At 38.4% G+C, this 23,542-nt stretch overlaps 1 protein-coding gene across 3 annotated transcripts in view; it reads left to right on the top strand.

Moving 5' to 3' along the window:
- PTPRR (protein tyrosine phosphatase receptor type R) overlaps positions 1–23,542 on the top strand; it is a gene marked incomplete at its 5' end in the record, with an annotated part of 142,063 nt that overhangs the window by 108,480 nt on the left and 10,041 nt on the right. For all 3 annotated transcript variants that reach the window (XM_084491958.1, XM_084491959.1, XM_084491960.1), the window contains 5 exons: positions 5,199–5,283; positions 12,186–12,265; positions 14,379–14,516; positions 20,888–20,998; positions 22,209–22,366. In XM_084491958.1, the coding sequence (XP_084348084.1) occupies positions 5,199–5,283; positions 12,186–12,265; positions 14,379–14,516; positions 20,888–20,998; positions 22,209–22,366 (572 nt within the window). The remainder of the gene's footprint in view (positions 1–5,198; positions 5,284–12,185; positions 12,266–14,378; positions 14,517–20,887; positions 20,999–22,208; positions 22,367–23,542) is intronic.

Below are 23,542 nucleotides of genomic sequence, written 5' to 3' on the forward strand. Positions count from 1 at the left end.
CTTAGATGGGATAAATGTTGTATTAGAGGTGCAGTACAAACAGCCAGGACTGTAATGCTGTGACAGTTTCAGAGGGATCATAAAGGATGTGATGACAGAAAACACAGTAATAATTGGAGGTTTTGTTTATCCCCATGTAAACATCATCTAGTAATGTTTATAATTTGAAGTCTACAATTTTAGGCGGTATAAATGACATTTCTGGAGCAGACAGGGACACCAAAAAAGAGAAGCAGCTCCTGAGTCAGTTGAACATTTCTTTAACAAACACTCCTTACTGTGGGCCTAGTATACTCAAGACCAAAAAAAAAGGAAAGTCTCCTACAACTCTATTTAATATTAAAAAGGGTAAGAAGGTAAAACCAAGACAGTGGCCAGGAAGAAACAAATCACAGGAGGAAAACTAACTCAGGGAAAACACACTATTAAATATTACTTCAGGAAGACCTGAAAGAGACTGGTATTGCAAAACAGCCAGATAAAAATGTCTATCAGAAAAAAGGAGACAGTCTTTACAAGGGAAATGGAATAAAGTGTAAACAGAAGCCAGTTGAATGTGGAAGCTGAATAAGGCAGGCCAAAAAAAAAGGTTTTGAACTTACAGAAAACCCTATAGCTTTATTTTTAAATAGATCAAAAGCACAAAACATAACAAAGAGTATGAGGATCAGTAGAAGAACAAAGGGTAGAAAATGTGAGGTGACAGGAGAAAAGTGTTTGTGTTATTTATATCCGTGGTCACCACAGATGAACATACAGAATTTCCTACCTGTGTGACAGAAGTAGATTAAAACAGATTGCTAAAGGGTCTGTCTGATATTGAAGTGTTAATGGAACAGAAAAAATCAATAAATTGTATAAAAAGTAAGCACTGGAATAAGCTGGGCCCAGGAGTCCTGAAGGACTTCATATTTATAGTTACTGATGTGTTAACAGGGCAGGGGTACACTAGCACTTGGGTGCCAGTATTTAGGAAATCAGAGGGCAGAGTTAACAAGAGTTTTCCAGAAGGGCTCCAGAAGAGATTCAGAGAACTACAGACCTGTAAGTCTGGTGTATGTATCAGAGAAATTGCAAAGAAACTAATAGTTATATGAGCAAATGCAGTACATCAGGGAAGAAGCAACACAGTGTTTGTAGCATAGGAGGGATTTGTAGCCTATATGGTTGCTTCTCAGACTGAAAGGAGGCTGTCCAGTGGCATCTATTTCAGATCTGGTACTGACCAAGATGCTCAAAAGCCATTTAGAAAAGGGAATAAATAGTAAGGACAAAGTATGATGATGATACTGAATTATGAAGAGTAGTAAAATTAGAAATGGACTTCAAAGAAGTTCCAGATGGATTATATGAGTGTAACAAGGTAGGTGAAATTCAGGATTGAAAAATAAAATGTTATGTGTCTGGGGGAAATAGTTTTATATACTTCATTTGGTTCTGAAATGGAGGGCTAAGAGTCATGGGAAAAGGAATAGAGAATAAAATAGAAAACATCTTTATAATGGTGGAAAAACCTATATGACAGTCAGAAGTGCAAGCTGCTTTGATCACTCCATTTTAAATCATGTATGGAAGTATGGTGAATATAATCACAGGCTAGAGTAGCTTCTGTATCCAATGATGCTAGATAGACTCAGGCAAGGACTCCTTTGACTAGGAAAGTCCTTTATAGGCTCTAATAGAAGCCTATAAAATCACGAGTAGCAAGAATGTGAACATGAGTGAATATTCATTATATTTCTTGCTAAAAGAATGCAATCAGGTGGCCAGGTTAAAAATAAATAAATAGATAGATAAATAGATAGATAGATAGATAGATAGATAGATAGATAGATAGATAGATAGATAAGTAAAATGAAAAGCTCATCTTGTTCCTATAGTTCCTTCAGGTGTCCTGCTACTTACTGCTATCAGAGGGTACCAGATCAGACAACCCTAACACACAAAGCTACCCAACCCAATATTAGCATACTGTTTTTAACTTTTACAACTCATTAGCAAACCAAACTAAACAAGCAAAACTTTTTAAGACTGGTTAATAGCTCAGATTTAATAAATAGAGATTCACAGAAACGTGTATCCCAATGGGACATATAAGAGCAGGAAGACCTATACAACACTGATCTTGACAAAAGCATACAGACAATTCAATTCTTTCTAAACATGCCTAAGCATGTGATTCCTTGGAGTTTTACTTCCTTTACAATTTGTGCATGTAAGTCAGTAAAACAGATGAGTGCCATCTTAGTCTGAGTAGTTTTTCATTATGAATAATAGCATTCCTATAAAACAGTCCTGTCTTTTTTTCACCTTTACAGAAACAGGGTTTAGAGTAAAAGTCATTCGCTCAGGAAAAATAAATCACTAGGTTGTTTTACCAACAAATGGTCAGACAGCGTACATGGAAAGAATTTTAAGCATCCAACATTCTTTTATCACCATTTGTGCCATCCATTTTCTGTCATTCTGCAGCTTAGACAGGAAAGTTGGAAGAAATAACATTTTCATGTTTAACGCCCCCATGTTAGAACTCAGTTTGTACAAACAACTTGGCATGTCCACAACATCTCATTTACCCAAATCTTCTCACACAGCATCCATTCATGGCTTTGGGTCAATGGATACTCACATTTTATTCTTCCTTCAGTGGGGCACAACATAACTCTGGTCATTCATTTTTTTCAAGGAATTCTATTGAAAAGATCATGTCTTTTCTGTTCTGGTTTTAAATCTTTCTTTTAAATATGTTTTAAGAAGAACCTGTTGAACAGTTTCTGTTTAATGTCTTCCTTGCTACAGATAAATAGCTTTATTACGAACTTAAAGCATGCAAAGTTTGCAATATATAACCGTTGCCCGCTCCATTCACTCAGCTTGTTTTAACTAGCTAAGAAAATATAGTAACGCAGTCTTCTTGAGACTAAAATGAATATTTCCCATGAAAATCTTCCAAGTGTGCAAAAAATTGAGAAATGTTCAAAGTTTTCAGTGGAAAACTAAAGCATAATCAGTTTCAGGTTAACTTTGGTTTAAAAAATTATTATTTTTTAATTAACAGTTTAGAGAACTAATAATTATACTTTTTATTTGTAAAAATTAGTCAGTATCAAAACATTTTTCCACAATATTTATTAAGAAAGAAAAAGAACTATTCTTTTTATTTTTTTTTTTCCTTGGCTGACAGAAAGTTTGAATAGTTTTACTTGGGGGAATTGGGGGAATGCACCTGATTTGGCAATGAGGAAGATATATAAATTTCCCAGCATATATTTCTTCAATAGCCTGAGCTACTGCTATTCAAAAAATACTTGGGAATTTGGTGACAAAACAGAAAAATTCATTTTCCTGAAACACTGGAATGTCAGAAAATACAATCGTGCATGGGAAATGCCAGCTAGATAAATCTATAAATTTTTTGTCTTGCCAAAATGGAGGGATGGGTATAAAAAACATTTGCCTGAATTTTCATAAATGTTGCCACATTATCTCTGCTCTCAGAGACCCAAATCATATTTCTTTGTTTATAAGCAGCTGAAGGTCCAGTGTGAGCCAGAGTATCACCCAAATAGGTGAAGTAGCCCATGAACAAAGGCATATATGCAGGACGTGTAGTTACACGCATGCAACTGTGCACCTTATAAATTATTTATAATTATTTAAATATATATATTATATATGTTTAGTAAAACAATTTGGTGTACTAAAACAATTAGATATATATTGTCTAGACATCTACAGATTTTGTGTGCTAATTTGCAAGTGTTTGTGCTGGGCTTATTTTCCACTGCTAGCAGGGATGTTTTCCCCATACTATCCTGAATTTTATTCTGGAATCACCTCTTGCATTTCATAGCCAGCCTCGCAATAAGTGACCCGTCTATGGCTGTGATCCACAGCCTATTGGCAGATTTCTGTCTGTGCCCTTGGCCCCACAAGTACTTGGGTCTGAAGGACAACAGCCGTGCTTCTGATTTTTGCCAAAGTCCGGGACAGGCTGTAGAGTTAAAAACCAGCTGATTTTGGAGGAAAATGCTTTAGTAAATTTTCCAGCGGCTCAAGTCAAAGGAGGTTTGCATTGAAAAGGGGAAGAGCAAATACCTTTTGTGCCTCCTCATGTGTCTGCAAGAGGCATTTATATAATATGCCACTGTCTCTTTGGATAAATGTCCCAGGCTAGTAAGGGAGTTCTGAAGTCTCTAGAAATTACTTTGCTCTTAAGTAGAAGTATTAATTTACCAAAGATCAAATTCCAGCTTACACGAAGATAATTTAAACAGTGGTGGCCAAAAAAAATCAGTGAAAAACGAAGATTTGAGTCAACTGAAGCATCTTGCATATCCTGTCTGGTAAAATGTTCCCCCAAATCATGGATAAAATAAATAAATAAAAATAAATGTATGTCTCATTTTACCATTTCCAGAAGTTTTTGTTGTTTTTTTTAAAAAGAGCAGTAGCAATTTTTCAGGACCTCAGAATCAATGTGATTCTTCCCTCCTTAGACCAAATGAAGCATTTTGTTCAACAAAAAATAGGAGGAATTTTGCTCTTCATTCTGACAAACAACTTGAAAAACAGTGATTTTAAACTGATCAAGAGCAGATTGTCACATTAGGCATTTGCACAACTGCAGATTTAAAGGTGACAATGTCTCTCAGAGGATAAAAAGTCAAAAGGAGAATGAAGAGAAGTGGGTTCATTTTTTAATTATACTTTAGAGTATTTAGACTGTATTAAAAGATTAATAGTGTCTTTAAAAAACAAATAAAATCTTTAAATGACATTGTTAAGGGCTTTGCACAAAATTAAAAAAAAAAAGAAAAAGGCAGGCATATATTAATATTTAATTGTTTTGATAGTTCCTGGTCCATTTATGTAAATTTTTGCTCTGTTCTGGTATGATACTGCACTTTTCAACTCCATTTTTCTAGTACTATTGTGTTTTCTAACCTATCTCCTAATCCTATAAAAACCTTGCTTTTAATAATTCATCAGAAGTGTTCCTTGGAAGTCACTCCTTCAATATGCAACTCCTGTGTTTATTAAAGGAAGGGTGTTGACAGGCTTGAGGTGGGAACCACTTTTTTTCTTAATAACTTTGATGTCAAAAGACAGTTGTGTAACAGCAGATGGCCTTCTGGTGATAATTTCCTGCATGGCTCCTTCGGAAACACCAATCTTATTTAATTTATTTCTTATAGGAAATACCAATGAATTTTGTGGATCCCAAAGAAATTGACATCCCAAGTCATGGAACTAAAAACCGCTATAAAACAATTTTGCCAAGTAAGTGAGTTATCCCATGGTTCCCTACTATGGAATTTAGTTCTTCTTTTACAATATATTGCTGTGAAAATCTATCTGTCTTTATCTTTGATCACTGTCTACCTACTCATAAGTGTATTTGTAGTCTATGTAGAAAGAAAAGCCCAGTGTTGGAGGACTGGCCAATGCAGGACTCTACATGGATGCCTTAGTCAGTAGGTACACTTTGGCTGCATCCCAACCACTTGCGGAAATGCAGCCGGGGTGCATGCTGGTTTTCTCTGGACATCAGCTCAAGCAAAGGGGTAGAAAGAGCGCTGTGCCTTGCAATATCTTCCCTAGTCTGGGGAATGAGAAGACCAAGGCTGTTGCCTGCATCACAGCCCACACCATCCTGCAGCGTGCACCCCATCACTGAATTCCCTCTGGTTGGGTCAAGCTACTCGGGATCCTGTCTAACTTTAAGTCGCCCAGACTAAAAGAGCAGTTGCATCCTATCCTTTCTCATAGTGGACTTCCTACTTTATAAGTCCTCTGTTATTTGGGTTTTATTGGTTTGTTGTTTTTATTTTTTTTCTTCTTCTCCATGCATTGCATGGCTTTGTGGGAATCTGTTTACACTAGTAAGAAAACCACTCTCACACAGTGCTGCCTCATCATTGCTGTGGAGTTATTACTGCTTTGCTATACTGCTTCTGTATTTTCATTGGCCCAAATAATTTATTTCTGACATAGTTACAATTGCTTTATTATAATTAGAGGTGATTGAAAACTTTTCAGTGGAATAGTTTTCCTTCAAAATGCACATTTCTCTGAAATTGAACTATTTTTATAACATTTCTTGGGGGATACTGAGACATTCCATTTCTCTTTCATTAATCATTTTGTTTTGTGTTCAGTTTCAAAATAGGTTGCAGAACTTTAAATATTGCACTAAATATAGATATGAGCAGTTGTGCTTTTATAATATTTTGACAGTATTGAAGTGGAAAACTTCTGTGACTCTAACTGTTGGGGGACACTCCCACAGAAAAATGTAAACACAACTTTTTGCTTGGGTTTGGAATGAAGAATACTTTCTAAATGATAGCATGTCCTATCAACTAGGAAGCTGTTTTCTAATTATCTCTGTAATGTCCTTGTAGAACTATGTTATACACTAATACGAGTGAGTATACGAACTCACACACTTCAAATTACAGGATTTTTCTCAGTGAGCCTGGATGCTCTGTAATTTGATCGCACCATCCGAAGACCTTGCAGTCAGATTAATGAAAAAGATGGCCTTCAGCTGCTAGATTGGTCTCAGAAACACGATACATGGCTGGGAAAGAAACCCCTTGTGTTGAGCCCTCGCTTCCCTTCAGCCACCAGCAGAATTCCCGCTGCCTCCAGGGCCAGTTCCTCTGTTGCAGCGAATAGCTGTGTGCGGCTGAGTGCACTGGTGGGATGTTGAAGGGAATTAAACAAATGAAAGCAATTGAATACAAGTTATCAGTTACCAAGTAATCAGAAAATTAAGCGGCCCCGACAGTTTGGCCCAGTGTCAACAGGATGTGCACAGAGGGCGAAATCCTGACCCCTTTGACGAAAGCAGGAGTTTGCCATCGGCTGTGGCGGAGCCAGGATATCACCCAAGCCTCCCTCTGCCTGACAGGCAGCATTTTTTAAGGAGATCCCCCTTCCTACAGCGCCTAGCATCAGGTTTGCCTTCAGGAACACCTTGCAAGTGCAAAGAGCCCTGCTTCGGTGCCGCATGTGTTTTGAATTGGGTCGCAGCAGCTGGGCCGCGGTTGATGCTGATGAGTTTTGAGAATCAGAATGCCTTTGTGTTTTCACTTCCAGCTAGCTGGGGCGTGCAGCTGACTCTGAGGCACATTTTCAGTCAAAACTTACTGCCGGTGTGCACCACAGCTACTCTCTGACAGGCGCTTTGTAACCCTCCTTGACAGAAATCAAAAGGTCTGTTGTGTGTTAGCACCGAGCTTTTTCAAAGGAGATATTTTGAGGAGTGAGGCACACGCTCATAATAAATACTCGCACACCCACGCCCAGTCCAAAAAGGTTTGGAAACGATTTGCATGATTAAATAGAGCAGCCTTCCTGCTTTCCTGCTCAGATGATATCAACCTACTGCTTAGTGCGCCCGTGTCAGCTTTTCCATTCCCAGCACTGGGCGCGTCTCTTGAATCGGGGCACCTGTGGTGACAAGTGACGTTGAGATTGATGGATTATCTCTAAAAATGCCCCCATCTACCCACTCCACCCTCTACGCTGGGGAGGATGTTCTCATTTTCTAAGAGATAACTCGAACACAGATAATTCTGTCACAGGGTGCATGGGGGCAGGTTAATGTTAGTAGATACTACCCAGACAGACTCAGGCTGGTGGAATAAAATGACTGTCTCGTGAAAATCACTTCTGTATGGAAAACTGTGATGTTCAGGAAATGTTACATTTCTGTGAAAGATGTTTCAGTTGCAGTATAGTATAGCCAACGCTCAAATACAAATGCGAGGGTGCCTCTGTAAGTTTTCTAAGTGCTATTTGTTTCATAGCAATATGCTAATACTCCAAACGAAGGGACAAGGCAAGTGGTTAGACTGTTCCTTGAGATCATTCTTTCTCCATCCCTCCTCCTGACCAAGATGCCACCTACCGGTCCTGTTAAACCCCTCTCCATATCTTCATTCAGCTGCATTCCCCCACCATCCGCTTACAGCATTTCTGGCTCCCTCTGAACGTGTTCCCAGTCCTACAGTCTCACCATGGTTACATCCCTGGGGCAGAACACCAGCCCTGGTACCCCCTCTTCATCCTCTCATTTCACACCTTCCCCTTTGCCTGCTGCCTCCTGCAGCCCCTACCACAGCAGGACCTCAGCTTCAAAGACCTGTATCTTTCCCCCTTCCTATTTCACTTCTCCACCTCAAACCAGGTAAAATTGCTGTGGTGCTTCAGAGCATGCGTGATCTCTTGCTCACAAAGGAGCCATTGGCTTAACACTATTCGGTGGGTATCTGTGTGTGTGCAACACATACAAGGTACCTGGACATCATTCCTTATTTCTTTTAAGAAGTACCCTCAGGGCAAAAGCCTGCATGAAAACAGTTGCTGCAGAGCAGCAGATTCACAGTGACAGGAAGGTGCAAAGCACTTGGTGGGTCAGACCCACAAATCTACAAACTGTTGTTGTTTGTACTAAAACTGGCTCTGACACTCTGTTTAAAGACAAGGTGAAACTTAAATCTGAATTGTATGAACAAAGCACTTTTGTACACAAGCTTATAGACAGATGCTGGGAAACCGTTCTCTTGCTGAGGATTTTTGAGCTCCCTTGTACTATAGTCCTGACTATGAACTCTATCCTGTTTGCTCCAGTCCTGCTCCCTAATGAAGGCAAAGGATCAACTCCAGATTTTTACAGACAAATTTAAAAAAAAAAAAAAAGAATCATATTTTCACAGCAGAATGTGAAAAAAATGTTTGATCTTGGGGGAATTCATCATGGATTCATCAAAAAACTTGTGTATTTCCATGTGATTTGACAAAACGTGTCCTAGTTGTAGTCACCAGTATCATAACTGTTATCATATACTAATTATAATAGCCACTATTGTAATTGATTATTTAATTCATGTTAGGCTGCATAGTTAAAAATACAAATAGATATTAGGCAAACCTTATTTCTGGAAGATACGAGAGATTCCCTTTGCATCAGTGAAGCTTTATTTTCTAGTGCTGAAGTATGTTTTAAGTGTAGTAACACTCACCATCAAAAATCTGTTAGGTTTTCCATTGGGAAATCCTGGTCTATAATGAAAGTACTGGGAAGTGACTCAGATGAGATTTAAAAATGGCATGTAGTTTACAGGTATTTCGTACATGAGGTGTTTTGAAGCTGTTGTATTATTTGCACGTCTAATACCCATTCCCTGCCCTATAGTGCTATTTTGTACCTGGCACAGATTAGGGATACAGTCTGGTATGATTCTTCCATGTTCAATGTTACAATATTTGTCAAAGAATATGAGAACCCATACTTGATTTATAGGCTGCAAGCAAAAGAAGGCAAAATAGGAGTGTGTGAATTTTAAAATGCTACAATATCTGAAAGCTGTATGACTCATTGGCTGTAAGTGTGGCAGCAGCCTGCCTCACAAAATGTTTGTTTTCCTTTCCTGGCCAGGAAAAAGAAATACCGTAAGGATAGCCCTTCTTACACAGTTTGAGTCCTACTGTCAGTAAGGTAACTGGGACTAGACTAAGAGTAACAAGTGATTTGCCTTGGAAATACTACAAGAACAGACATACCCATGCCCTAAAGAATTTAGTACATAGCAGCGGTCTAAATGGAAGAGGACAAAAACTAACAACCCACAGCAGAATAGTTTGAGAAATGGGATGAAGCTCTGAGCCTTCATGACAAAGTGGTGTTCATACAGTGGATAAAACTCCAGTATCAATGGCACTGGGAAGGCTGTCTGGCAACACCATCCCTACACAGGCTACTCTCATGGCTCCTCTGAAGCTACTTTAACTCCCTCTTATTCCTCCAGCCTGGTAAATTCATACCAGTATTAATTTGTTAAAGACGGAGCTAGAGGAAACCTCTTCCACTTTAATGGGCGAGCTATTCCAGACTTCCTAGATACATGGAAAAAACAGCAGTAATTTTGCCTCAGTCAAAATTGTAGGAGGCATTTTTTATTAGCAATTACAAGTGCTTAACAGCTCTGCTGCACTTCAAGATGTTTTACAAACATTGATGAATTCAGCCTTGCAGCCACCATCTGTGTCTTCCCACTGTAGCTTCAGACTCTCAGACTTTGCCATCCTTGAGGAGAAGATGATTACCTCCGAGGTATTTGTCATACAGAACTCAGCTAATTACTTCCATTTGTGTGCAGTGACTGCTTAGTGGCTCTAGATCTTGAGCAGTGCTCAGGTGTTCCTCATTTCTGAGCAATGTGTGCAGCAATTATCTATTTCAGAAACGATTAGGACTGTTAATTTATAAAAGATCTCTATTCCAAAGCAGTGATTGTTTAGTTGATTGGAATTGGAAGAAAGTCTCATAAATTCTGAAGCTGCGTTAGCCGCTCCTTAGTAACAGAGGAATTTATCCCAAGGTACGGTAAATAAGCTGGATGTTGAGTCTGCTTGGAAGAGGTTTTTTAAGGTAGGGGTCAAGCTACATCAGAATTGGAGGCATTGTGTGAGCTGGAGGAAGCGAGTGTTTTTTCAAGGCCACGTAGCCTGAGGCATTTGTGGAAATGGCTAATAATCACGCTGTGCTGAAAAGGAATGAGAGGTTTCCTGTCCTCATATTGTTAAGGGGGAAAAAAATGCTCTAAGTGAAAAAGTTGGGAGAGCTAGTACAAAGAGACTTGTAACACAAGCTAAGCAGGCTTCGTGTAGTGCTGTTAACACAGAGGACAAGACTTCCATGCACAGACTTTGAATTAAAAGACATTCATTCATTTGTCCATTTTAAGAAACATACTTCATAACACGGGTATGAGTCCTGTACTGGCTCCACTCCCTTCCCACGAAGCTCCTGTCACCTCTAGGGGGAAAAGGACATAGAGTATGTGTGGGATCGCCCTGTCTCTTCCTTTGATTTGCAAAGGTTTTATCTTTTCATAGGAACAGGATGAAAAGTCACAAAAGAAATTCAAAAGCAACTCTGAAAGTGCCAGTTTTTGCTGCAGCATACGTACATCAATAATATCTTTTGGTGTAAACGGCAGGGCCACCTAATAAATAGTGTTTTCTTACTACTCTCCAGTTCAGCATCCATGTAAAAATCTTTTAACACTTTGCCTCAATTGCACTCACACAGCAGCTATTCAGAGACCATTTCCAAACTAATAGGGGTCTGGACACTGTCAAAAAGCTGATGATTCTACTTAATTAATGAAGCAAACTCATGGACGAAATTATTATTTTTTTCCAGTACAGAAATTTTGCTATATCATTTTGTTAAAACTAGAATATTCTTTCAGAAAAGGTGCAAAGAAAACCAAAGTGTGCCCCTACAGAGCCACTACATAGGCATCTCATTTCCCTCCTCCTTTTCTCTCTCCGTTACAGTATGTAATTGAGAATTTACTGGCTTTAATTCCAAAAGGCTAGTACATGGGCAATCACATCATTACAAACAAACAAACGAACAAACAAAAACATCATTTGCAGGGGGAATTTTTTAACCCCCAGTTCTACAGTCAGCAGAACCATGCCCCATTCTATTCTAGGTCATCCAAGACAGTGAAGGGAAGAAGAGCATGAAGGAAAATGTTTCCATATTTTGGCATTTTTTCTACAGCTTGTTACACACCAGTGTTCACAAATTGTGTCAGATGAGAACAGGGGACTGAAAGAAAAGATAAGGATCACTTAGTCCAGACTCGTACAGTGAACATTGCATTGATATAGAAACACATAGCTGATTTCACCCCAGGCGGGGAGGACTTTTCTTAAATTAAATCCAACTGTAGTCATTGAAACAGCACAGCTTCATGCAGAGGTATCTAAGCTGAATCCAAAGGACTTGGTATATTTATCTAGCATCCTGCAAAGATATGACAAGCTGCAGAGACAGTCTAGACAGGTCAGCTGGATACTCAACACAGGCAGATTAGAACTTACTTGAACATTGCCCAGACATGATAGCATTGCTGTAATGTCCACAGCTTACTGAGATACTTCTACACAGCCCAGAGCTGTGCAGTGTAGGTATTCCTTAGTTTCATGTGATGAGTCTTTGCAGCAAAAAAAAAAAAAAAAATCATGCATAATGCTATAGTGCTTGACAACCCCGAATAACCATAGATTATTTTCTTCAACAAGTCTTTGATTCTCTATAGAAATCTTCTAATTATGGGTTTTCTTTTCAATTTCCGTCTTCCTTGTGCTCTTAGATCCTCTAAGCAGAGTGTATTTGAAACCAAAAAATCCATCTGACTCCTTGAGTACCTACATAAATGCTAACTACATTAGGGTAAGTAAATGTACACTCTTCCTGTGCTTTTGAGAATATTTGATTTTCCACCTGAATAGCTGTTTTTGCCAAGGTACCACTCATTTTATCCCTACCCATCTGCATTGATAAATCCTATAATCTTTTTGTCTACATTGCTGTGATGGAAGTAGTTTCATGATCTGTTTGTGCCATAGACCACATAGCCATCAATGTGCTAAAGTGGCTGCAGTAAGAAAAAGGTTATCAAATACATATAAAGCATTGAGAAACACGTTCATCACTGTTTCTATTTAATTCAGTATTTACTGGTTTATATTGTCTTGCTGCCTTATAGGAAGGAAAAAAAGGCTACCTTTCAACGGAGACAGAAATACTGGTATTTTGGTAAAAAAAAGATCAGAGTCAATAGCAATATAGGCTCTACAGTTGCTCATGGCAGTCATGTTACGTACCAACATCTTCAGTACTGATGTGTTTTTTTTCATACATCTCTCTGTGAATTGATAGTCCTGAAATCACCAGTTAAGTAACTAAATGGATATTGTAACAGCTTTTGCAAAGGAGCATAAACAGATGTATTAAATATACACATGGGCATCAGCATGCACATTTATTCACCTGTTTACTCCCTATATTATGTGGTTACATGGTGCAAGCACTTTACCAGTATGAACCCTGTTGGATAGTATTATTTCTAAGTGTCAGCTACATAGTAATCCTCAATGACACACATAGAGTCTTCTTAAAATCCTGGCACAATGTATGCTGCATAGAATACTAAGAAACTACTTCAATAGTGTTTTAGGAGTATAGTCCTTTCCTGCAAAATTAAATGTTTTGATTAGTTATATGCTGGATCCTCAGCTGGAATAAATGTATTTCTGCAACTGAAATTACAGCCCCTGAGCTCAATGATGATATTGCTTATTTAAGTAACAGTACATGAATATATACGGACACATCCCTCACACCTCTTATGCTGCCTCACGTTACATTCTGTACTGTCAGTGTTTTGAATGAAAGACATCATCATGTCACTGAGCAGAGCAGTTCTCTTTCGAGAGCAGCAGCACGACTCTTCCATCAGCCAGGCCACGCTTTGAGTCCTCTGGGATCTCCCTGCCTTCTGCCACCACCCCACATGCCAAAATACTGTGATTTCTCCTGCTGCTGCCACTGGTAGTGGTGTCAGTGATGAAATTAAATCATTAAGCTCACTGGGGTCCTGACACACTGATCTCTGACAGTACATTCAGGCAAATTGGTCAGCAGAGAGAGGACTGTTTGTACCAGCTGAGGATCTATCCTGTTAGTCCATACAATGGATAACAGAGCAGAAGAGCTCAGCCAGGGAGAAAGGCACCCAAAAGAAACTGCTGTGGTTAGGGACCCCCACACCACCTCCAACTGCTCTGCAGTCATTCCCATCCCACATTGCTAGGCTCTCCTGATCTGCACTGCTGTTGGGATCCCTGTCAGTGCACAAACTCCCAAGTTCTCTTTTTCACTTGAAAAATAAGAAGGCAGTCTCATGTTTTTCCCATTTCTTCCTGCCTTTCCCTCCCTTCTGATTCTTTACTGTTTACCCAACTTTTCTTTGCCTTGTGTCTCAGGACTCCCTGTACTGATGCTGTCCCTCATATAAGGTCTCTTAAAGTTGCTTCTCCGTTAGCAAAGATTCAGAGTCCTTGCCTTCACAAGCATTCATGTATTTTAAATCTTTTTTTTTTTTTTTTTCCTGTCATAAATCTTCATAGAAACAGTTTTATTGTTCTCATTTTTTTTTATCTGGCTTCTTGACCATAAACTACATTGTAAACAGGGTAAGCTAGAAGAAGCCAAGTAAGCAGAGAAATTTGAGAGGGACTGATGTATGCCCAGGATCATTTCAGTTCATTGAATCAGTAATTCTCAGAGGAAAAACTGTTCTACTGAAAAATTTCTGATCTGCTCTACTGTTACTCATAATTGTTTTCAATTCAAATAATTTTTTCTTCTTCTTCTTCTTCCTTTATTTTATTTTTTTTTTCAGTTCCAGATTCTTCATTTTGCTCTTTTAGGACATTCACCTGCAGTTTTGGTCAACCACATGAATTTAAAGTAAATGCTTTTGTGTCTGTTTCTAAACCAGGGATACGGAGGTAAAGAGAAGGCTTTCATCGCAACGCAGGGACCCATGATTAATACTGTGAATGATTTCTGGCAGATGGTTTGGCAAGAAGATAGCCCTGTCATTGTTATGATCACAAAGCTGAAAGAAAAAAACGAGGTATGACAACTAGCCAGACCAAGAAATTATTGCAATGGCTGCATTCTGCAGAAAGAAACTTAGCAGATATGGAAGTAAAACAGCAGATAACCAGCTCTTTAGTACTCTTGTAACTAGTAATGTGAAAAGTAATGTTAGGGTACCCAAACACACCAGTTCCAGTTGCGTAGCCATCAAAATAGACATGTTTAAAAAAAAAAAAAAAAAAAGACAAAAAGAAATTCCTTTTTCTAGATCTGTGCTGTTTGTTTCATTATTTATTAAGAAACACCTAATTTATCTGGTGGTCACCTCTGCAATTCTTGCTTGTTACTTTCTGTTATGTAAAAAATAGATGTGTAAATGGGTAGCGTTATGATTAGAGGTTTCCTGACATGGTTGAAGTTTGTACTTTGCTGTAATAGCAGTTTTTGAAACCCTTCCAGGTACAACAGATCATCTAGATCATCCCAGAGATAGAGCTGGGGCTCCCAAATGCCAATACTATGGAGAGACTTAGCCAGGATGGAAACACATAGCTCTTTTCCTTAGTACCAAGTTCAGGTGACAATAGCATTTTAATTGCTAATGGCCGTCTAGCTCCTGTTATGTATTCTGTGTAGTTGGATTGCTTCCCAACTACATCTTTAATAGCTTTATCTAGTATTTATATAAATTTTTACCTTGCTTTCCTTGATAGTGCCAGAGTCTGTGCTTTGCTGTCAGACATTAAGAACAAAAAACACTCTCCTGTGCAGCAGGCCAATAGAAAGCTCTGTTTTGGAAGCTTGAATGTTACAGAAGTGGTTTAAAGGGTTTTTGGACAAAAGAAAGACAGATTTAAAGGAGTTTGACTTCTTTCTTGTGTCCAAACTGATAGATGAAGGAGCTCTTCCCAACTCCAGGTAGGTGCCTCAACCACATCTCAGCACCTTGTCCGGTAAGCACCAAGGCCATGTTGCCCCTGCTCCACTCACCTCCCTGCACTTCAGAGTCAGTTGAATGTGGTGACAGAGAAACAGAATTTATTCAGGTAAATTTCCCAGTCTCAGTGGTCAGGGGACCAAGATCCTGGATGCATTTCCATGGTGCAAACTTACTGCCCCATTTAAAGGTGGACTTAGTCAACGCACTCTTCCTTCCTGCTGCACTTGACCAATGCTTGGCTCTTTGTCACCATGACTTTGGCCTTCTAGTATGAAGTGGCTTTAAAATCCAGTGGATTTTAAGAAAAGTGTATGCAAAATACAGGTCAGTGCTGGAAAATATCCCAAGACATATTTCCAAACCAGGTGCCATTTTGAACTAGACTGTTCAATCCAGCTTCCAGAAGCCTAGGTTAAAAGGATTAATCCTGAAATTGTAGGAAAGCTACTACAACCCAATTGTCCAAAAGAATAAATATTTCACTGAGGAAATACTGCCTGTTTAAACACTCACATCTGACACTGTACAAGAAGAATGACTTGAAAGAAGTGCCCAGTGGTTTCCAACGTGTCAGGAAGCCCTGTGTTTACCTGAGTTACGCAGTCCCTCAGCTCTGGTGTTTATCCGCATTGTTGTGGCCTGGCGGTGGTAATTTCCTCCTAATAGAAAGGGTGGAGAATCTCAAGTAGTTCCCAGGCTATATAGAGAGGCTGTGTCTGCACAAGCTGTCCTGCCCTGTCTAGAAACCTTAGGAACTCTCCCACCGTTAGCACATTTGTCCTGGAGCCTCGCTTGCTCTTGAAAAGAAAACAGCCTGGCTAACGGCTGTGCTCAAGAATATTAATTCAACTTTAAAGTATTTGAGGTGTATGAGGAAGGCAATAACAGAAGTTAATTAGCATAATAGTGCTTGATATTTTTTCTTCTCTGTGGTCTGCTGTATTTCTGTCATTTTCTGGGAGGTACGTTGGTAATATTCATGCATACAAATGCCTTCATATTTGAAAGCATGCTCATGTACTTATCCACGTGCACAAGCAAATTCCCATACCTGGTTCACGCGTATAGGTCTCTTTACTCAATTGGTGTAACATTCACCAACCTCCCTTTCAACTGTATTGTACTAGAATGTATGAAGTACTTTATGGGCAGGGAGCTCTGAAATAGCAGACACATGAAAAATAATAAGCTCAACAATAAATTAATTTAGCATGAGTAAAGTTATCTGGGACATCAATTCCCTAGTTAAATATACAGATGTCATGAATTTGCAAAAGGAAAGGAAATTGTGTGAAATGATTATACACACAGGTTTCTGTGGAGTTAGTTCCTTTCATGAGGTGAAAAACAGTTAAGACTCAATGTAGCAGGAATTTCTGTAAGATGGATGAAAATATAATGTGAAAGTAGAATGCTGCGTAAAATATTCATTTCAGCCATGTGAGAAAACATGGAACATGAACTTTTTGTTTAGATTCTTCTTCATTTTGATGTCTGATGAAAAAACTGAGATTGATTAGTGAGCAAGAATAATGCTAAAGAAATTATGTCTGCAGTGAGTATTTTAAACAGTCTGTAAAACTTTTACTGAAAACTGAACAGTGTCTGAACAGATTTGAAATCTACCTGGCCAAGGAGAGTGCACAGCAAAGGAACTTCTACCTGTTAATCAAGAAACATATTTTGGGAAGCATAAATAAAAACTACTGTGCACCATTCTGCAGGAAGAAAGAGCTAGCACTAAGAGATGCATGAAACAATGCATGTTTATTCTACTCAGATAATGGAAATCTTGTTGTCAGTCATTATCTAGGACAATCTTGTTAACTTGTTATTAAAACCTCATATCACTTTTTATGCAACATTTTTTCCCTCAGTCTATAGGCACTCTAATCATAGCAAAGTAGATCTTGGAAATCAGAAATATTACCTTAATAAGGCTCTTTGAAGATCACTCATTATTGCCACTGTAGAGATGTCTCAGGGTTATAAAACTTGAGAAGATCTGGTTGTAACTTTGAGGATTTTTGTATATAAATGCAAATCCTGCAAGCCCTCCTAAAGTATAACTCTCATGCTTGAGTTAGAAGTGGCAGTCAGTAGAGGGCAGGAGTAAAAAGGGATTCTGGAACTGAAGCTTTGCTTTAATTATTCATTAATGTTGTGTGTTTGGCTGGTTATTGGGTCAGTTAATGTATAAAGTTATTGGCATAGCTATAAGGAAAAATAAACAGGAAAAGAAATGAAGCTGAACACAAGTACCTTCACACATATTTGGGGATTGTTAAAACACCTTTGTTCAGAGGGTTCAAATCCGGAGAAAGTAAAGCATGTAAATAACCAGTCAGCTGAGAAATCCTTTCTCCATTCAGCAGAATTATCTGAGGAAACTAGACTGCAACAGAAGCACTTTCTGGCAAGTCACAAAACCGATGCTCATCTCACGGATGGTGGCAAATAGCAGGTGCCAGCCCTGGTCTGAGGCAGGGTCAGATCCCATCCAGTTACGGAGACCCACCTCCGGAGCTGCCACGTGAAAACCAGCACCCAACAGGGGTGGGATGCAAGGAGATAGGACATGGGACAGGGGGAACCTAAGCCTACAACCCTGTCACAGAGGGAAGGAAAAAGGACAAAATAAATTAAAAGTCATGTGAGATGCTGTTTGTTGTATGAACTTCCTGTTCAGGCCAGGAAATTATGTTTTTGTTTTTTGAAATAAAAAAACAAAAACAAAAACAGATCAGAAATACAAATCATTAGTTGAGGGCACCATCAGGGAGCTACTCCGTGCAAATGCATCCTGAGGAGGAATTTGAAAGATGGTTGGAAGATGAGATTTTCTACAAGTAAGAAGCCTCCCAGGCTTTCGACTGTCATGCAATGTGGCTGGGATTTTATTTTAATTTTTTTCTAGCTTAAGCATCTTTTAAAATATCCTGCTCATAGCTGTTACGTGTTTGCTGACTACATAGAGGATTCAACCCCAAGTTCACAAAATCTGTGACCTAGTTAGAAAGTGCTGTAGTAAATGAATGTGCTCAAAGGGAAACAAAGAGGCCTGAGAGAACAGCAAGGAAGAGGACGAACATGAAAAGTGGGGACTAGATCATGATAAGAACAAGTGAATTCTTCCTTTTCTCTAGTATATACAGTAGGTGATAAGCTGTTACTAATTACAGACACGAGGCTAGATAGCAACCTTCTTAACCACTGTGTTTGGCTTTTGAGCAGGTCTAAAATATACTGACCTGAGACCAGTGGAATTTCCTTTTAGGTTCAAGTAACAGCTTGAGGCCATTTAATCTTTTTGTTGGTGGTGGTACTGCTGGGATTTCTATATTATCTTCTGTACATCTGATATCTTTATCCCTCCCACCTTCACCTTTATCCCTTTATTACAATAAACTTTCAAAAACATTTTAATTTCCCCAAATATCTGTCTTCTTAGAAGTGCCTGAAAACAGCTGATCCCAGCTCTATTTTCAAGGCTGTCAAAGCAGTAACAAATAGAATATTTAAAAGACGCATGGAGACTGGGTTAAAAATAATCCATTGTATCTTACGAAATGTAGATGGGCTGTTTAATGAAAGTTATTTTAATGGACAGCCCCGTTTCATTGTCCACCCAGCACAAGCTGCCAATTACAGTTCTGGGAAAGAGTCAAGAAAAACACTTGTATGGACTGCCTGAAGGTTTTGTAGTATGCACAGCATACTTTCATTTATCAAGAAGTCTCAGGGGTTGACTGCACTATTGTTGATTGTCAGGGTACAATTGTGTATTTAGATTTTTTTCCCATATTAGCACTGAAAACTACACTCCCAGGGAGGGGCATGAATTGCAGATCTTGCAGATAATAATAGCTGTATGTGTCACATGGGTTGACTGTGGAACTGGTGAACACTTTTTTTTTCTTACAAATTTCTGAGTATTTTATTGCCATTCTTGGTGTCTTCGGGGAGACAGCGAATTTAAGATGCTCAAATAACTCTCCAAAAGACAGCATTTGAACAAAACCAGTCAGATTGGCCAGCATTATTTCAGAAAATGTGGCTTTCGTACACCTTTCACTCTGAAGGTAATGAGCATCTATTTTTAGAAGAGTATTTATAGAGCAGGGATGTTTGCATTCAGTTCAATCAGCCAGTGGGTTGAGTAGCAGCTTAAAGATCACGCCTGGAGGTAAAGCCTTGCATTTTACTGTGGCATTTAATTTGAACACTACTGATGGTGGTTTTTTTGCCTCATTTTTAGCAGGATTTTCTGGAAGCTATGTTTTACAGCAATTAATGATATTAAAGTGATTGTTTTGTTTTGCTGTGCATATTTGCTTTGTTTTGTTTTTATGTATATTTAGGCTACTGTCTAAATATATATGAGTTTCTTCAGCAAGTGTGTTTGAGGAAATGCAAACAAGTCCTTTTGGGGTTTCCTATTCTTGTGGTACTGTCTGTTCTCTCAGTGCATTTTTTTACCTTTGTGCTGCTTTCTTTAGATTACTATTTTTTTTTAATTCAATGAATGATTCAGATTGGCTAGCATTATTTCAGAAAATGTGGCTCACACACCTTATACTTTTGAGGTAATAAGCATCTATTTTAGAGAAGTACTTTTATAACAGGGATGTTTGCTTTCAGGTATAGAAATACTTTAATGGAAATGAACATGAAATTGCAGTTGATCCGAAAATAAAGAAACTTGCAGGGGAAAAAAATGACAGTTAAATCTATAACTACTATTTCTTCATCTCCTTTTCAGTAGACTCTCGTCAGATATGTCACCAAAATAGTGTAACACTACTGAGTCTTTAAGAATTCTGGATATAATTTAGTGTAACTGTAGCAAGATTGTTCATTGTATAATGTTAATATAATAGACAACTTAGGCCATGATTCTGCAAAACACTTTAATATGCACATTAAGTCCCATTGAATTCAGTAAGACCTAAGGGCACATTTGCATGGTTTGTTTTATTGTGGTTCAGGAGAGTAAACAGGACAAAAAGCCTTTTGAGGACAGGACAAGTTCTAAATCTCTTGCTTAGAAGGAAGTCCCATGTAGAAAGAGTACACCTTATAAGTCTTCAGGATTTAACTCTGTGAAATAATGTTCTAGAAAAAAAAAATCATCTGGAAGTTTTGAATCTGTAAAATAGTTCCTTTAATTTAACTTCACTGAGCCTTTAAAAATAAAAACAGTTGTTCAAAGATTTCAGTGGTAGAGATTCATATTTAGAAATTCAGATCCTGAAAATCAGGCCCAAGTCATTCAATAAGAAGCCTACAATATTTTATTAGGAATGCTTCTATCATCAATAACAATGCTTCTAACATCAATAACCTTGGCTGAATTCATCTGTACTTATGAGACAAAAAAAAAAAAAAAAAAAAAAGTGTAAAATTCAGATCTTAATGTGGCTTCAGAGTCCAGTTTCCTGATGAGATTGATGTTTGCTTTCTAGAAATGTGTGCTCTATTGGCCAGAAAAAAGAGGAATCTATGGGAAGGTCGAAGTCCTTGTTAACAGTGTGCAAGAATGTGAGAACTATACTGTCCGTCAACTTACAATAAAGGTAACAGTCTGCATCTGAGAAGCATTGTTCCTAATGTTTTATGTTTTCAATGTTAAATGAAGTTAAAATGTTTTTTAAAGGGCATAAATTTTTACAAGAGGAGTAACTGAGCTGTGAAGCTCACAGCTGAAAGGTATAATTGAGACCAAAGCTGTGGAACACATCATATTGCTGTTTTATATCATTCTGGCAATAAAAAAAAAAAAAAGGCTTCAAAAAGAATGCAAATTTCACTCTTTTGAATTATATTTGCTTGGAGGCCCTTTTAGCATTGCCAAGATGATGTAAAGGGATTTTATTTAATGAAAGAACTAGCACAGCATGATTCAGAAAAAAGATAAGCTGTCTGTGTTATGCGTTGAGTGCATTTATAGCCTATTTGAGAATGTAAAAATATAACGAGTGCATAAGGAAAATTTCATGCTTTCAAGGTTCTTGACTAAGCATTAACTGTCCGAAATGAGGCAGATGCTCCTCTTGTTAGTTACTCCCCACATTGGGCTTATATGCTATGGGACTCCAACATCTGCTCTTCCTGACAAAACTTTACGATAAACAACGGACTGGGAAACTTTGGTTGATTTGGGGTGATTTGGTTCAGAAGAGGCAGTGAGAAGTGGGTAGAAGCCATATTGTCCAGGTTAGAAGTGTGCAGATGACCACAGCCTATAATTACCCTCTTGCCTTGCTGAAATAAGTGGTAGCAGCTTCTGTTGGAGAGAACAGCTGCACAAACTGGGATATTTCATTAACATAGAAGTGCAGTTCTTTGGCACCTTTAACTTAAATACTCTTTTAATTTTAGTGTATAACCCTTATGATAATGTCCTTGAAAGGTAGCAGAAATATTTAATAATTTAGAGAGATTAAGGAGCCCAAATCCAGGTGCTCTCTTTTAACTCTACTGCTGACCTAACACAGACCTCTGACAATTACCTCCTGACAACACAGACAGCAAGTCCATAGTTAGATGGACAGAGCATGGCTTACATGGCTGGAAAAACAGGCAAGTTTCCAGGTGCAGAAATCCTTATTTCAAAAGTGTCCCTGGAAGCATGTCTGTTCCCCTCAAATGTATCCCCTCAGTCCAATAAAACCAAATTGTTAAATCTCTCTTAAAATGTTTACTGCCTTTTTACCATAACACCGAGAAAAATAAAAAGAATTGTTCACCACAAGTGTGCATATAAAACCTTGATGTTATGTCCAGCAAGGAAGTCAATCCCAGAGCGTGAAGCACTACTGGTACACGTCCTGGCCAGACCACAAAACCCCTGACAGCGCCCAGCCACTGCTGCAGCTGATGCTGGATGTAGAAGAGGACAGGCTGGAATCACCCGGCCGAGGGCCCGTCGTTGTGCACTGCAGGTAATTTGCAACCCTTTTCTTAAACAACTGTCACAGAAAATCACATCAAACAGTCCTCCCAAGCAAAGAGCATATTTGGGGAAGAGAAAAATTCCCTAGGTCTTCTTCATGCTAATTGCCTTTTTCAGCTCCTATCTGAGGATTTGATTTTTGCAGACAATTTCCTTGTTTCTAGCAAATCTTTTCCAAGACATTCTCCATTTCTGCTAATGAGCTCTCTGTTTGAAAGACCAGCTGGAAAGATGTTTTTGCTTCTGTTTCTTGTTCATGATTTGCTTTCTTTTTTATCTTGTTGCATTATTACATACCTAAGTCAGATGCAGTGCCCCGTGACTTATAGACTAAAATGTTGTAAGCAGCAGACATCAGGTACAAATTTGCAGACCAGAACACATCGCTACTAAAATTTGTGAACATTTTCACAAAGGCAGTTGGTTTGACACTCAAGAGCAGAGTGTTATTAACACAAATTAAAATGAACACAATTTGCAATGAATGTCCTTGTAATCACTCTAAGTACATCACACCCTTTTATTGTTTGATGTTGATTCATTGCCCCCTGTTGCAAATTAAGTTGTCGGAAGTTGGACTGAATTTATATATTGGTGAAAAAAAGTAGGTGAAGCAAAACAGAAAAAAAAAAAAAAAAAAAAAAGAAATTAATGTTCCTTTACTTCCTTTGTCTCATACATCTTTTACAATTGGTATAGTACTATTTTTATTTTTTTTCTAGAAGCACATCAAAACCAGATCTTTTCATCTGGAGCCACTTCTTTTTTAACTCCATATTTTGGAGTTAGAGGAATGGAAGCCATATCTGAATCACACATCATTTTGCAAAACTAGAATGTGATGAGTAGAAATTTTATACATTTTATGCAGCTGTTTTTGTCAGGAATTGTAGTTATCCTAAACAATCCACAAATCCATGGATGGCCATCGAGGTTCCCATTTTTCTAGTGAGGATCTTCAGTAATTAAGGTTTTCAGAGGAAGAAAGTGTCTTTCTGATGTGAGCAATGTGACAGCAAGGTCTATAATTATTCATGATTGAAGGCCTAGACCCAGGATTAAAATTACTAGTTCTTCTGCGACAACTCACCTATCTATACACTCACTACACAATGGTCTACAGCGTGGATTAACTCACTCATACTGCATTTTCTCATCACATAGT

This window comes from Aythya ferina (genome assembly GCF_964211825.1).
Source record: "Aythya ferina genome assembly, chromosome: 1".
Taxonomy (NCBI): Eukaryota; Metazoa; Chordata; class Aves; order Anseriformes; family Anatidae; genus Aythya; species Aythya ferina.